This window comes from Lathyrus oleraceus, chromosome 2, assembly GCF_024323335.1.
Source record: "Lathyrus oleraceus cultivar Zhongwan6 chromosome 2, CAAS_Psat_ZW6_1.0, whole genome shotgun sequence".
Taxonomy (NCBI): domain Eukaryota; kingdom Viridiplantae; phylum Streptophyta; class Magnoliopsida; order Fabales; family Fabaceae; genus Lathyrus; species Lathyrus oleraceus.
In genome coordinates, this window is record NC_066580.1 from 2,213,202 (window position 1) to 2,230,558 (window position 17,357).

At 32.8% G+C, this 17,357-nt stretch overlaps 1 protein-coding gene and 1 long non-coding RNA gene across 3 annotated transcripts; one reads left to right on the forward strand and one right to left on the reverse strand.

Annotated features, from left to right (window-relative positions):
• Nucleotides 1-9,623: 9,623 nt before the first annotated feature.
• On the forward strand, nt 9,624-11,351 carry LOC127117478 (F-box protein CPR1). 2 transcript variants are annotated; one of them, XM_051047506.1, is made up of 3 exons: nt 9,624-9,736; nt 9,915-10,391; nt 10,483-10,620. In XM_051047506.1, the coding sequence occupies exons 2-3, from the start codon at nt 9,915-9,917 to the stop codon at nt 10,516-10,518; spliced, it is 513 nt and encodes a 170-aa protein (XP_050903463.1). In that variant the 5' UTR covers nt 9,624-9,736; the 3' UTR covers nt 10,519-10,620. The 2 variants fall into 2 exon arrangements, with proteins under 2 accessions (XP_050903463.1, XP_050903462.1); XM_051047505.1 differs by having other exon boundaries at nt 9,915-11,351.
• A 2,256-nt stretch (nt 11,352-13,607) lies between these two features.
• LOC127117479 (uncharacterized) lies at nt 13,608-16,009 on the reverse strand. Its single transcript, XR_007801980.1, has 3 exons — nt 15,880-16,009; nt 15,018-15,193; nt 13,608-13,986 (listed from the first exon to the last, which is right to left on the reverse strand). It is a non-coding gene; the product is annotated as an uncharacterized LOC127117479 (long non-coding RNA).
• Between the last annotated feature and the right edge of the window lie 1,348 nt (nt 16,010-17,357).

The window sequence follows — 17,357 nt, forward strand, 5'->3', positions numbered from 1 at the left end:
CAAATTTCAAATACCTTTGCATGGCTTCATGATATGATCTCAACATGTTTGTTGCACGAATTTGGACTCAATGCAATCATCATTTGGGCTTAAATGCATGCCCATGCACCCATGCACAAAAGTTACTAAATTTGGTCAAATTTTCAAAAGGTGTGGAAAGCAATCCTCGTGCTATAAATACATGCCCTTGTTGATCAGAAAAGGGATCTCTCTTGCCCAAGCTTGGACCACTACTTCCCTAACCTCTATTAAAGGATAAACTTAAAGCTTTCACTTGATATCGAGTTTCAATTCTCATTCTGTTTTGGAATTGAAACTCCAAGAATCCAAGCCTTTCAATCCTTCATTCCACTTCCTACAAGTTGTTAGAGTCGAGTCAAGGCAAATTGGAAGAAAGATCAAGCTCAATTGAAGCAAACCGAAGGTGAATTTTCAAATTTTTCTCTTCTTCGATTCTTTCTGAATTCTCCACTATTTTGATTGTTCTTTGGTTGTCTGAAGACCTACCAATGTAGGCAACAAGATTGAGTTGCTTTGAGGCCAAATCAAAGCAACTCAGATCATGCACCTCAAATTTCAAATCCATGTATCTTTTAATATACTTGGAATAGGGAGAAATTGAGGTCAGATTCGAGCTCCTGAGCATTTTTCCTTTCGATTAGTATGCTCACTTTTCATTTTCATGGAGGTTGGCGGTGGACCAGTCCAGTAAGGTCCATCGGAGAAGAAGACCGGAGCTAGGGCTCCGATGGTGTGTTGGCGCCTTCCCAACCTTTTGATCTCATTTGAATGTTTTAATCCAGGCATTCGCTTCTGATTACCATGTGTGTACACACGTTGACTGTGGTACAGGATGAAGCGCACGTTGTGCCCATCAGATCTGCCACCTCAATTAATGAGGGAAATCTTATGGGCCTCTTTTTTTTTCTCATTTTATTTAATTTCTGATTTTATATTTTAATTAGCTTGTTTTGTTTGATTCATATTAAATTTATTTTTAATCCAAAAATATGAGATTTTCACCAAAATCTTTAGATATTTTTCTCTTCCATATTTTGAATTAATTTTTTTTTTGGGATTAATTTTGATATTTTTCATGAATTAAATGATTTTTAACTTGTTTTTAATTATTTTAAAATACTTCTGACTTTTCAAAAATTGAGAATTTTTTTGTCTAAGGTCCTTTGACCTTGTTTGATCTAGGATAAATCTCTTGGCCATTTATTTGGTGTTTTGAAGGGATTTGAGGTTTTGTCCATTTAAAAATGCATTTTAATTCATTTTAAATTTGACTTTTTTAACTGTTTAATTGTTTAAAAATATTGTTGAGCCATTTAATTGACCTTGTGATGTTTGACTTTCTGTTTGGCCTTGGTCATGGTTGATTTGCCTTTTGTTTGACCAATACTATTGGATTTAGGGGATTGATGAAATATACATTTCATCTCCCAAATGAATGGATAGTATTGATCAGGTGAAATTCCTCCCTTGATTAAGTTTAAAGACAATGGTGAAGTAATACTTCAAACAACTCTTGATTGTGCTTAACAGCTTTAATCAAGATACACAGCACTCACGCTTAAAAGCTTAGAGTGACACAATACTTACAACTCAATGAACACCCTAGTCCAATGCAATCATCTAGGTGATAATTGCTTGGCTCACAAGATACACCTAATACAAGACACACATAAAATACAGCAGTGAAGAGTACTGGAACAATGAATGCTTCACGCTAAAAACCCCTGAGTTCTAAAATAAGGATTGCCATCCTTTTATATTGCAGCACTTGGGCCTTGTACTTGTATTTCCTAAAATTAAGGTTAAGCAAGTTACCTAATTTCCACATGTTAGGGTGCTAACAAATAGGCTATTTGTTAGGTTCATTAATTGTAGCTCAGTTGTTAGTTTCCTGGATTTTAGCTCAGCTGTTGGATTCCTCAAAAATAGCCTGAGAAAAATACTGAAACAGAAAAACTAACCATCCTACATTTTAGCATATGCTGTCAGGAATGAATGTCACAACATTCAGCTTGACGTCCAGAACATAGGCCATATGCTAACTCTGTTATTCTCCTGAAAACCAGTCTGAAAGAAATACTGAGCTGTAATAAATACTGAACTATACCAGAAAAACTCACTGGCCTATAAGTCAGTATCTGCTGTCAGGAATGAATGTCATAACATTCAGTTTGACATTCAGTAAGTGCTGTATTGAGTGACTGTCATAACAGAACAGGAAATCAACCTGAACTAAATACTGAACTATAACAGAAAAACTGATTAATCTATAATTCAATATCTGCTGTCAGGGATGAATGTCATAACATCCAGTTTGACATTCAGTAAATCTTGTATTAGCTAATCCTGCAGCATACTACTTAAGCATGTCATGACATCAGTCAAGACATCAGAGTACAATTAGTGTTTTAACACAACATGCAGCCAATCAAACATCTATAAAGCATGTCATGACACCAGTCAAGACATTAGAGTCCAGTTAGTGTTTTAACACAAAATGCAGCCAATCAAACATCTACAAACCCAAAATCCGCTTCCATAACTTTTCAAGTTTCATTCTTGGGATTATCAACGGTGTTCCCTGTAAATCCTCCACTTGAGCTAGGCAACACCATTATTTTTCTTGATAATTAACCAATCTGAGTCTCCAAATTCTTGATTGACGCATCATGGTTTCTAGCCAGAATTTCATGGTTCTTATTCGCCCGCTCCAAACCAATATGAGTGGTCTTCATGAAATTTTGTAAAGTCTCTTCAAATGATGCTTTTGAAAATTTGAAGCTTGTTTGCTTTGTTGTATATCTTGGTTACCACTCTGTTTTTGGTTGTTGTTCCAATAAAAGTCGAATGATCCTTCCATCTTGGAATGTAGGTATTGGAATAAGGGTTGGTTTTTTTTGAAAATTTGCAAACTGGGCGTCTTCAGTTACCCTTTCCAAAGAACGCCTTGTGTTTTCATGTCCTCCTCCACAAAAGTCACACTTAAGTTCTTGTACCTGACGCATGTTAGCTTTATTTAAGTAGTATCCAGCTAGTTGCTTATTCAACAATTCAATTTGAGCTAATAAAGTAGTATGAGTATCTAAAATTAACATACCTTTGGGTGTGCCACTAGTTTAGGAATGCGACCGTTCGTGCCTTCCAATACTCATAATTAGAGCCATCTAAGATGGGGGGGGGGGGGGTCTGTTAATAAATCCTCCTTCTTTGTCTATGGTACCATAAAGTATCTTCCCCGGATCTCACCCAGAAATAAAGCAGAATGACTGCTCTGATACCAATTGAAATTCTGGTATGCAGATCCTAGATGTCGTACACAATGTCATGACACCAGGGTCAGCACATTGTCACACCACAAACAATATTAGGATTTAAGTAAGTAGCACTTAAATAAATAACACAAATAGTTGTTAACCTAGTTCAGTGTAACGTCACCTACATCTAGGGGCTACTAAGCCAGGAAGGAAATCCATTTTCACAAAATTATTTCAAAGTTCTAAACAACCTCAGGTTTTACAAACTTCTCACCTAATCTCTACCTGTGGAAGTTTCTATCTAAGACTCTCCTAGATATGAGACCCGTCTCACTACCCTTCTATCAAACAACAATGACAATAACTTATATCAGAAAATAAAATCAACTCTTGCTTAAAAACGCGTGAGAGATTGAAAAATACAACTCAATAAAATAAGTCCAATTCAAGTATAGAAGAGATACTCGAATGGCTCACAAAAAGCAAAGATAACTAAACCCAAACGCAGACAATATTCAGCGTTTCGTCGATGATTTCTTAGGTTTAGAAAGTATCTATAAAAAGCTTTAGAAAGACATGGGCTTCGGGCTTGATTCACAGCAGATCGAAGGACTCTGTACAATCTTCTGCAGATTTGATTCCAATCATATCAAATATTTTCTAAAATGTTTTGACATATTTACTTCGAAAAAAAGGCAAAGCAAAACAGTCTTTTTCTTTTAGAAAATGCGTTTCTTGACCCATACATCTCATGAAAAAAATCTTCAGAGGATCTTCAGATATCTCATAAATAGAAACAAATGTTTCAAGAAACTGAAACAGGGCACATTCCAATGTTGAACCAACATGTCATGACGTATTATCCAACATCTTGCTTGAATACCTATTTTTCCAAAATGCAGTCAATCACTACACACCATACCTACCAAAGTTGTTTTAACATGTCTTTAAATTTCTCAAACAGTTTGACATCCTCCTCCTTTACCTATTTCCTCTAAATGATAGGATATGGTAATTTTAAGTAGTCTGGTAGAGGCGGGTTTGGTTCATTCAACATTTGATCTTTGGTTCTCTTCCAAGGAGAATTTTTATCAATGAAGTAATCAAGGGTGACTAATTTCTCCTCTTCATCACCTTGATTTCTATTTTCCTCCTTTCCAATTTCACCTACCTTTTCCTTAATTTCGTCCTCTTGAACTTTTCCTACTTCCTCCTTTCTAGTAACCAACCCAAAATCCGCTTCTACAACTTTGCAAGTTTCATTCTTGGGATTATCAATGGTGTTCCCGGTAAATCCTCCATTTGAGCTAGGCAACGCCACTATTTGTCTTGATAATTGACCAATCTGAGTCTCCAAATTCTTGATTGACGCATCATGGTTTCTAGCCAAAATTTCATGGTTCCTATTCACCTGCTCCAAACCAATATGAGTGGCCTTCATGAAATTTTGTAAAGTCTCTTCCAATGATTTAGACTTCTTTTGGAATTTTTGAGCTTATTTATTTTGTTGTATAGCTTGGTTACCACTTTGGTTTTGGTTGTTGCTCCAACGAAAGTCGAATGATCCTTCCATCTTGGATTGTAGGTGTTGGAATAGGGGTTGTTTTTTTTTGAAAATTTGAAAACTGGACCTCTTCAGTTACCCTTTCCAAATAACACCTTTTATTTTCATGTCCTCCTTCACAAAAGTCACACCTAAGTGATTGTACCTGTCACACATTAGCTTTATTTAATCATCCTTCAGCTAGCTACTTATTCAACAATTCAATTTGAGCTAATAAAGTAATATGAATATCAACAATTAACATACCTTTGGGTGTGCCACTAGTTTCAAGCTTAACCAACCTTTCACTTTTATAATGATACTCATTCATGCACATCTTTTCAATGAGGTCTTTTACCCGTGTTTCAGTCATTCGTCTAATCGTGCCTCCTGCGGAAGCACCTAGCAACATATGTGTTTGACTCTTGAGACCTTTAATAAAATTTTACATCTAACTCATATTGTTCATATTGTGATTGGGGCATCGGCGTAGCTGCGTAGAAGTAACTTGAATCTCTCCCAAGAGTCATATAATAACCGGTTTCTTGTTGCTTAAAGTTGACAATCTCAGCTCTCCTCTCATATTTGGTCAATTTTGCATCTTTCTTTGGTCTTTAATCTTTATTTTTTCTCCTCTTTGACTTGTTTTGGTCCATTTCTTCGATCGAAAATATGCAATGACAGAATATCATCACCGTATTATAGACATAGACCTTCCATTATCAAATTCACCACCTGATCACCAACTTCTTTTTCCACATAGGATACATTGTAAAAAGTATCGAGATTCAATATTTTCTCCCTTTTGTTACCCATTCTTTAGTTTTCTTTTGATAAGACAATGCATCTTTCTTATCTTTTCTTTTTAGAGACATTTTTCTCAGGAATTAATTTTAAAAGATAATATTATAAAATACACACTCTTCTCTCTTTTGAGTAAAATATGATAATATGACATTTATAATAGTCACATGTTTTTTGAACAATCATTTATACAATATCGTTTTGATTTTGATATTGTAGAGCATACATACGTCCCATATCCAATCTTAAATTTTGATACCTAGGTCATTTGGGTCCTCTAGTGTTAGTGAATGAAATACACATTATCTTTGTGATTCCATTTCATATTTGTTTCATCATTTATTTTTCTTATAAAGCAAGTATAAGAAATATAACCATGTTTACTACAAAAAGAGCATTTGGACAAGTTAAGATTAAAGGTCCTATTTGAGCGATAAATCTTTTTGAACGACTTAGCATTCCTTTTAGGTTGCTAGTCTTATCCAACTTTATTATAAGCCCATATTAGATTACCAAATATAATATTCAGATTACTCTCCCTTTGATAAATCTAGTAAGAACTTTATGCAAATATTAATTTTATTTTGTAAGATTTTGCATTCAACACACTTAATAGATTTGTCTGTTAAAGTATAAAAAAAAGTAAAGATAATTTATACTTACGAAAATTTTCCCTAAAGAGATCAATTTCCTTGATTATTTTCATTTTCATTTTGAAGAGAGGCAATGGTTTTTGTTCCTACATGGTCTTAGCCTAGATTCTCGATCGAAAGTGGAAGAAGGCCATTAAAAACTTAAATCCCAATAAGACAGACATTTATGTCGATATTCCCTAATACCCCTGGTTCAATAACTTTGAAGATGACATATCAGTTCTATAACTATTACTGAAAAGAATTTTCTAGGCTCTCAGAAGTAAGCATGAAGCTGCCATAGAAAAACACCTGATTCAGGATAATAATTGAAGCATGACCATTAGATAACATGACAAATTATATTCTGACACATTTCCGCTTGAAAAATGATGATTATAGCAAATCTAGTAGGTCTTTAGAATCTCTAGTAGACCCCCTATAAACGGAAGCGCAATCGTCAATTCAAGGTACACTAAAATTCCATAAATTTTAACCCTTTCATATCTGACAATCACCAACTTGACCACCAAGCTGCTTGCAGGTACCACGCTTAACTCCTTCCGATCAACACAACTAGATGAGTAATATCTCTAGGCCTAGGATTACAAATATGTGACATTTCCTCTAATCGGTTAATTAGCAAGTGTACTAATATGTCGATATAGTAAAAAAAAGAAATCATATATCGATCTCAAGGACTGCGTGACGATACATATCTCGTGTTTTTATTTAGTTAAACAAAAGACTTAGGGGTTTTGAATTGGTGTTTTTATAAAGAAAAATAAACTAACAAATAACAGTAGACATGATAGTTGAAAGGATGAAAGCAATAAGAGTATACATGCTATGGAAGGTGTATGATAGAATTCGTTAACTATTCTAACCTGGCCTTGCAACAACTTATTTGGAATTACTGATTAACGGATCTTAAGAAAATTTACTCCTAAGTCCTTAGTGATCAAACCTTTAAACATTCAAATTAACTCATGTCCATATTGAATTATAGATAAATTTAAGCATTAATTTATCAAGAACAATCCGGTTCCCATAAGGTATCCCTAGTCCTAGGTGATATCTACTACAAAATACGTTCAATTGAGCCTTAACATCGATAGTCATGCCTAAATATTAACTATCAATCAAACTCAATTTTTCTGAAAGAGAAATCATTAAGCAGAAATCTAAAGTAAATTAGATAAACTAGAAATTGTTGTTATCACAAGGTTCAAGTAGAAATTATCAACAAATTCAAATCATAGACAATCTCTAGCAATGAATGATTTAGCTACTCATAATAATAAAGAAAAACATCACAAAAGTTGTAGGCATTACAGATTACTAGGTGAAATTAAGTCTTCAATCACTTAGGGTTCATGAAAATTCTTGATCCACCTTGAAAATATGAGTTTTACAGCCTTCAAAATGTCTTTTTGCCGTCAAAAGTTATTTAACCCTTGGGAATTCGTGTTCTCTGGAAAAATAGGTCAATTCTAGGCTTTTATCCTTCAAATTTAGGTCGTTCCATGCGCGTATGGCTTGCTCTCATACACGTATGGCCTATTTTTATTCTTCACCATATGCGTATGGCCTAGGGTAGAGCGTATAATATGCCTGATCACATACATGTAAGGGATCGACCTGGTCACTAGTGGCATAAGCTGGGACCTCATACGTGTATGGCTAGTGAACTTATTTTTCTACTTTGTTGTTGCGCGTATCATGTGAGGTAAGGTTGAGTGGCCATACGTGTATGAGCTACCTCATACGCATATGGGCAGTAGGTGTGCAGTTTTCTCATTTTTCCTTCTGCTCATGCATTTTGGCCTGAATTTAGCTTTGATCATTTTTCCTTTGTCTCTTCAGACTTGTCAAAACATGAAACATTACCTCAAACGCGTAAAATAACCTATAAACAATCAAACCACAACAAATAAAGACATGACAAAAGTTTACTAAAAAGAGACCTACAATACCATATTACTAACAATAATTCACATGTTTTTGACATCCAAATGATGATAAATCTAACACAAATGGTGACTGATCATCCACCTTCAAGAAAAACTTCCTTATCAGAAGGAACATTAACCATGTCCGTGGGAACTAAACACAACTTCAAGCTCCAAATTCTAAATCCTAAATATTAAATCCCACAATTCATGGCTAGAAAATTCGTGAGGAGGATAGAGTCACCACTTCATCCATTAACCCCAAAACTTAGATTCAACCTACTCAATCGATCAAGACGTTTGTTTCCCTTCTATTTGATAGTAAAGTTCAAATACTAATGGAGATAAACATGGAAGTGCTAAAAAAAGAGGACACAAGGTGCCTCAAAACCCCATTCTAAAGGGCCATACAACAAACAATGAGACAAATGTTATTTAATTTTTATTTATTTATTGCATCCTAGGTAGCTCAGAACATTGGTTAACAAAGTTTTATATCCTTTTTAAATTTAAAAAATTAGTTTTTTAATTCATTAATTATTATTATATTTTTTATAAAAAAAATAGATATATAAATGGTTATATATATTGGTCAAAAAGTTATTAATTAATTAATTATTATTATTAATATATACTTATTATTTATTGTATTTCCAAAAAAAGTTAGATTATTTCAATGGTATTTATATATTGGTCAAATACTCAAAATTTTAATAAATTTTTTTATTTTAAAACTTTTTCCTCTTTTTTAAAAATATTTTGTTCTAATATACTTTAATTTTTATTTTATTTTATTCACGAAATTGACTACCTTTTAAAGCTATTGAAATTTTTTATATATAGAAATATAAATTAAAAATAAAGATTTTATGGATTTTTTTATGAAATTGGTAATTGACTGAATTGAAGAAGATTATGATAAATATCCCGTTTGTTTTGGTTTTTTTTTTAAATGATTTTTAGAGTGTAATATATTTTGATGTAAAAAAATTTTACAAAAAAATTTTTCATAAAGATTTCAAATAAAAATTTGGTTTGAATAGTTATTTTTAAAATGTTATTTTAGGTATTTCATCATTTTATTAGAAAAAAAATTTGGATACAAAATTTTAAAAAATCACTTAATTTTGAAGCTATTTCAAATAGTTTTTCATAAAAATTATTTTTAAAATAGATTTTTTTTAAAAACTGTGATTATGACTATAATTTTATTTTTAATAATGTAGATTTATGTTATAATATATCAAAATTAGTCTTTTAATTTATAAAAAGAAAATTTAAAAAAATTTATAATATTTTGAAAAATACTTTTTGTCAAAATACATATTGAAGTGAATCGGTTTTCCCTTAATTTACCAACTTGCATCAAATCCAGCCCCATTCAAATTTATCTAGAAGAAGTGTGTATTTTGATCTTTTATTTTTTCACTTTTCAAAATTTTCACTTATAAATATTCTTGTTTATAACATTTCTTCTCTATCCTTCGGAAACTCAAACCCTCATTTCCATTGTTTTTCTTCACAAACTCGGTACGCCATTTTATAGACATTGTTTCATTTCTTCAAATTTCTTCATATTTCGATACTGGTTAAATCCATCAAATTTTTAGTTTGAATACATTTTTTGTTTCAATATTATGCTTTTATCGTTTTCTATTCATATGTTTATAAAATTTACTACTTTTTGATTTTATGTATAATTTAACAGATGGAGAAACCTTTGGTTGTTAGGAATGATAAGGTGATCAATTATATAAATGATGACGTTGCTTTACTCATTCTATCGAAATTGTCGTTTAAATCTTTGAAGCGATTCGGATGTGTTCGTAAATCATGGTCTCTCTTATCTAACAATCCTAGTTTCATGAGTATGTATAGCCGGAATTTCTTCTCCAAATGTTCTTATGACGATGATACATCTCTCCTCCTACATCTCCATGGTTTAAAAAAAATGTATTCTCTTTCCGGTGACAGTTTTGAGAATATGGTCGAGCTAGATTGGCCCGATCAAATCGATAACTTGGCGTTTCTTGGTTTTGGCAGTGTTAATGGCATACTTTGTTTTGAACAACCTCTTAAGAACAAAATTGTATTGTGGAGCCCTGCTACTAATGAGTTGAAGGTCATTCATTCAAGCCAACCTATGTCGTTTTCTCCGCCGGTTACACTTAATTTTGACTGTGCAGTAAGTTTTATTCCTATTCCTAATCTTCAAGGGTTTGGTTATGACTCTGTTGGAGATGACTATAAGTTGATTCGAAATATATCGCTTACAGATAGGTTCCACACTCTTCCGTCTGATAGAGATTTAATATTGATGGAAGATAAATCATTAAAGCCCTTTTGGGAGATTTATAGCTTAAAAAGTAACTCTTGGAAGAAGCTTGAAATCGATATGCCAAGTTGTGCTAAGACTAATTCTTTTTTTGGGACTTTTCGACTATACTCTGACGGAGTATGTCATTGGTTGAATTTAGATGGAGAAAATGATTATGTCGGGTTATCTTTAATATCATTTGATTTGAGCAATGAGGTGTTCATTAACACACCCATTCCCTCAATCGCCACCATTCCCTTATCTGTCGCAGAGCCGTGTGCGGGATTGTTGGTGTTAAATGACTCCATTGGCTTTTTCACGTATCATTCGGATATGTCTGCTATGACATCTACCGTTGGCGTATCAGTCTTAGGTGAACTCGGTGTCAAGGAATCGTGGTACAAGCTCTTCACTGTTGGACCGCTCCCTTGGTTTGAGATTCCTATAGGAGTGGGGAAGATGGGTGAAGTATTCTTTAGAAATGAAGACTCTGAATTAGTTTGGTTTGATTTTAATACCAACACGATTAAGCACCTTGGATTCAAAGCAGGCCGAGTTAACTGCCGAATTAATTCTTTTGGTCGGATAGTAATTTATAACAAAAGTATGGTTTCAATTGGAGCAATAAGCAAATAATTGTATTAGAGTGTTGGATGAAATCACACTTACGCATATAGCCTTTGTTTCTGCATGATTTGTTTACTAGGATAGCATGCGAATAGTCAATTTAATGTTTCTGCAATCACAAAACATCAGAAAATATAAGCTTAGAGGATTGTATTGCTCAGGTCATTGATCATAAAAATGATACTGAAATTGTTGAGGTGCCGTTGGTGCATTCTCACACTGATTTTTTTTACTGCTTCAATTGGGCTAAACATTATGTCAATTGTGTCAAATGATAACTGCAGTACCTCAATGCATCTGTTATTCAAATACAAACAAATGCTATATTCTGTGTAATTAAAAAAAAAATTACACAGCAATAATAGCCTTAGAGTTTCAGGAACTAGTTGGACAGTATACTGATTTCATCACCAAAATGATTAAGAGCCATTAAAACTACCTCTGACCAAGAGCAACAGTGATCCAATTTATAACAGAAACGAAACATATGATCAAATTGCTTCTCAAATTTTCATTTTGTTTTACTACAATATAATAATTGCCGCATCTGGAACAAACTACAAGTCACTTGGTAAGTAGGATAAATTCTAATAGCTATTATTTATACATTTCATTCTTAGATGAAAAAAAAAACACAATTAAATGTTTATTGCTCCAATGGAAAGCATATTTTTGTTATAATTACTATCCAACCACTACGATTAACTCGATCTACTTTGAAACCAAGGTGTTTAATCATGTTGGTGTTTAAATCAAACCAAACTAATTATGAATCTTTGATTTTCTCGAAAATCTCAATGCAAGGGAGCGGCCGAGCAGTGAAGAGGGAAGAGTTTGAACCATGATTTCTTGGCACCTAAAACTGATATGTCAAAAGTACTAATATTCTCATGAGACATGAGACGTGAATAAGACAATGGACTTATTTAACATTGATAGTTCCGTCCAAGTCTCTCTAGCGTATGAGTGAATAGGTATGTTAATGAACACCTGCTCAACTCAAATAATATTAAAGATGCCCCAACATAATTATGTTTTACATTTAAATTCAAATGATATTAAAGATTCCGCAACATAATTATGTTTTACATTTAAATTTAACCAATAACTTATGGTTGAAGTTCTATTTTAGGGTTTCGGAAAGTAGAAAGTGATTTAGTTCAATTTGTTTTGGTATAAGGAAGAAGAGAAGAAAGAGTAGAGTATTTATGAGTAAAAATATAGGAGAGGTGAAAAACAAAAAGTGAAAATAGAATTGATATTTCTTGTAACAGAAATTAGTTGAATTGAATTTGGATGCCTATGAGCTGACAATAACAATTAAATAGCACAATGATTTAGTTAGCAGGTGGGGAAAATTACTGAAAAAGGCTTAGAGGAATTCTTTTCCATAAAGAAGAAGAGAGGTAAATGTAGAGCATTTATAAGTAAAAACATTGGCTCATGAAAAACAAAAATTGTCCCCGTCTCAATTGGAGCTCCGTTGATACTAGATCCGATTGTGAAGAATTAGTGCAATTTCTCTATGTCATTAATAATTGTCTCCGTCTAAAGGTAAGATTCTTGTCCCTACCCATAGGGCTGACCTAGTTCGGGGTGGACGCCTCCAGAATCCCCCACTTACACTCTTGCAGTGGCTAATTCCTAAGAGAGAGTGTGTCATCTATGTTCATAATTGTGATCCTTAAATGTGAAATATGTCCCGAGAGACTAACTCATGTCACCCTGCATGAAATACACAAAATGTTCTTTGTGGTTGCAACATTTGACAGTTAGTACATCAATTATCAAAATTGTGTAATAGTTTTAGAGTATTTAACTAATACAAGCAACAATAAGAATATTGGGATCTCCCTTGAGAAGTTCTTCATCTCCTAGAGAAAGTGTGCATGTCACATATCTACGCCATAAATCATTATGGTAAAGATTGTGTCAATGATGGATAGTTAAAGTGATACACGATTAGGAGGTTGATCAGGAATCTTTGATAGTATATACTCCCTCCATTTTCCGAAAATTCTAATACATATCTGAATTTGGATCTAGGATAGTCCATTCATGAAATTTTTGCGGGAACTGAAATTGAAATGACGGTTGATCGGATCGAACATGACGAATCCTCATGTTTGATTCTGAAGGGCTCTTTATTCTGTGATCTAAGAAGGTTATAAACTGATGAATAAGAGAGCGATAGTAAAATCATGAAAAACACAAGAATCAGAAGTCGGTTCCCACAGACGGCGCTGTCATACCTCAAAATTTGTCCTACCTTTTTTCTTTTACCTAGCTTACGACTTTATTCATATCATTTATCATGCATGTGTAGGTTTCATTCATTTCATTTGTATATATTGTATATTTTATCATTCCATCTTCATTTACGACAATTGAGACATAGGCCCTTTAATGACGATGTTTTGCTTAGAAGATTGCTTGAACTGAAAGAAAAAGGCAAAATTGAAAATTGACATAATATTTTATTTATTCATGATACACGGCTTATTGTTTGAGACACGAGTGAAGATAAGGGATTACAAGGAAAAAAATAAAAAAAATTACATCATTTTGGTATGGTTGACTTTTTGGTCAACAGTTGACTTTTGGTCAACTTTTGACCATTGACTCAATTTTGACTCCTAAATATTCCTAGATCTATCCCACATTCATTTCATTACAAGAGTTCAGAATTTTCATAAAAAAATCAATTATGTCATGAACATGTTTCATGAAAGGATTTTCAACACTTTCCATCTTTCAAGCTCTCTTTCCATGTTTTTTTTCTCATTCTTTCCTTGGTTCTTCAAGAGAACTCTTCCACCACTTTTTTTTATCCTTGCTACATGGAAGAAAATAAAACAAATAAATCACCAAACTCATCAATCAAAGTCATCCAAAAGTTATGGGAAAGTCACACAAAAATACTGCATAAATCCTTAGAAATTTTGGCATGATCTTTCTATTTCCCCCACTTTTCCAAACCTATTCATACACAAAAAATTGGTAATTTGATCCATAATTTGCACCATTCAAAATTATTTATTTCCAACAACAAATCAATTCCCAAAAGCGTTTGAAGATGTAGAATGAGTCAAAAAAAAATCCAATTTCAAAATCATTAAAAATCAGAGTATAATTTCATTATTTTTCAAGTTCCAAGTTTGTGATCATTCACCTTACCCCTAAACTTGGCACTTATGCTAAAATGAAACATGTCTTGCTTCTAATTACCCCTAACTACCTATTTTAACACGAAACCATGCATTTACTCATTTACCCTTAGCCTCCCTAACTAACTCTAACTTCCTTAAAATTCACAAACTAACACAAAATTAAGCAAGTTTTCATTAAACCTCAACCATTGATAACAATTGACCCAACGACTAAGTTTAGTGATCCGTAACTAATTTTCGATTAATTTCTAACCATTGATAAAATGATGAGTTGGATCATAATCCAAGGAATCATAATTAACCAAAAAATCTATATAAACATTCTTTTTTCTCAATTTTAGAATTTTAATGACTCTAACCATTTTTTCACCATTTTGCTTCTAACCTCTAACTTTTCTCTCAACATTTTCATAACTTCCACCAAAGTTCATCATCATTACCATCTAAAATTTCACATTGAAATTCTAGTTTTTATAGAATTTAACCACAAGCATTCAACAATTATCATTCGACATTCATCACAATTCAACAATTCAAGATTCATCATCATTCTCAACAATTCAAGTGTCCATCAATTTTCAACAATTTCATCAAGATTCAAGCTTGATCACTTTTCTATCACCTCCTAATTTTCAACTTCTAATCATCAATATTCATCTCATCACTTGGGCTATTGGAAGCATAATAAAAGGATTACCTCTTGAAGTTTTTTTCTTCGGATTTTGCTTCTTTTCGGTAACATTTCAACACACACCGGAGCAAGTCTATGCTCCGTTGGTAAGCCTTGAACTTTTACTATTTCCACATCATTGCCATGAGTCCTCTTGTGTGGCTGATCTTGTTAATTGCATGTGGTAGAGCCTTTATATTATGCTATTGTTTTGAGGTTAATTTGATCATAACAAGTAGTTTACTTATTCAAGAATTAATCATTAAAGTAGCATGAAAATGACATAGCATAGTTTTTCCTATAGTCTAACCAAGGTTTGCACTTAACATAGCAATAGAGTTGTAGTTAGTATAACAATAGCTTTGATTTGGGCATAGATCAAAATAGCTTTTTTACATAAGCACTTATTTCTAAAGAAACAAAAGTGCAAGTAACATAGAAATTAGTTTAACAAATATTCTTCAATTCTTAGTATAATCAATGACATAGAATTGACATACTTGACATAGCAATTAACCAAGTTCAAAATAGAAAATTGTCTCCATGAAAACAAACTTTTTTCCATAAGCACGTATTTGCATTTTCAAAAAATCAACTTTTCAAGTGGTAATTAGCATGACAATTTCTAGCATAATTTTAGTATTCAAATTACATGATTTACATTGAGTTAGCACTAATAGATGGTTATAATAATCCATTTTTTCTACAATTTTCAAATATGTCTAAACATAAAAAGTCATTTTTTTCTTAAATCCCAACATCTCAAATCCATCATAAATAATGAAAATTATCAAAAATAAACATTCAATCATGAAAACCCATAACATTTCAAGCAAGAAACACTTTTATTTGAATATTTTTTAGCAAAATTTGGATTTTTCTCACTTACCTCAAAATCTTAAAGAAGCATCGATGGATTTTGAAGAAGTGGAGAAGATGAAGAATCACAACACCCCTTGGAGGAGGGGGGACCGCCGCCGGCGGCCCCCCAAGGCAACCGCCGCCGCGGCCGGATGAAAGTGCACCGCAACACTTTTTCATTTCTATGAATTTTTACGTTTTTGTGAAAGGGGGAGGGGGTGTTACCCGGACCGGTCCGATTCGGTCTGGTGAACCGGTCGACCGATCCGGTTTGGTTGGGGAGGGAATTTATTTTCTTCTCATTTTTGTTTAATACGGTCCATTTTGTTGTTGTTTTAATTGGAGCCCATTTGCATCTTTTCTTAAGCACATTGATTTTTTTATAGCTGAAAATAATTCATACAATAATTTTGCTTGGGCCTTCAACTTTGGGTTATGCTTTAAACCCTTTTATCTTTTAAACCTTTCTTTTTTATATTTTCCCTAGTATTTTGTTTTGTGATTAAAATATGATTAGGAACATTTTAGATTTTAGAAATAATTAGAATTAAAAAACTTAGGATTAGAATAAGTAGAATTTTAATCTTGTTAGTTAGATTTTAGATATTTAATTTAATTAATTTTTTGAATTTGATTAAAGTTTTAGAAATTAATTAGATTTAATTAATTTTTAGAACTTGTTTAGGTTCTACAAATTAACTGGATTGATTAATTTTTAGAATTTGATTTGGGTTTTAGAAATTAATTAAATTAATTAGTCTGTTAGAAATTGATTAGATTTTTAACTTCTAATTAGATTCGTTAAAGTGATTAGAAACATTAGATTTTAATTTATTAGTGATGATGTTAATTAGGTTTTAACCGATTAATCTTTTGTTGTACATAATTATTAAATAATTCAAACCCTCCGATTTAAAGTTGATTAAAAGAAATTTTGATTAACTAAATCCTTTGATCATGTATAATCCCACAATCTAATCAAGTTATTAAAAGCCCCTTGATTACTTGATAAGACTAATTCTAATGTTATGGATCTCAAAGCTTCAAGTCCAGACTTTCATGCAAGGCATCATAGGCAAATCGAGCATCGGATTATACAAGATACATCAAAGGTCAACACTTGGTAACTACGATTCAAATTGCATGTCATAAGCCTTAAGTAATGAGGAATGATGAGACAGGGTTTCTCCTACCCTTGTCTAGAGTGACTTTGCATACGGGGTGTAGGCCCTAGCTATTCAAAACACTCGTCTTCATTCATAGGCTTTAATACAATGCAAATCAAACACCACCAAGTCTTCTTCACATAAAACAACATCAACACATGGATCAACAAAGAAGACTCTCCTCCAACAACTTGTTAGTTATAAGAAGTATCACACGTCATGAGCCTTAAGCAGTAGGGAATGATGAGATGAAGTTTTTCATATCCTTGTCTAGAGCAACTTTGCGCACGGGGCGTAGGCCCTAGCTATTCAAAGCACCTGCCCTTATTCATAGACTTTA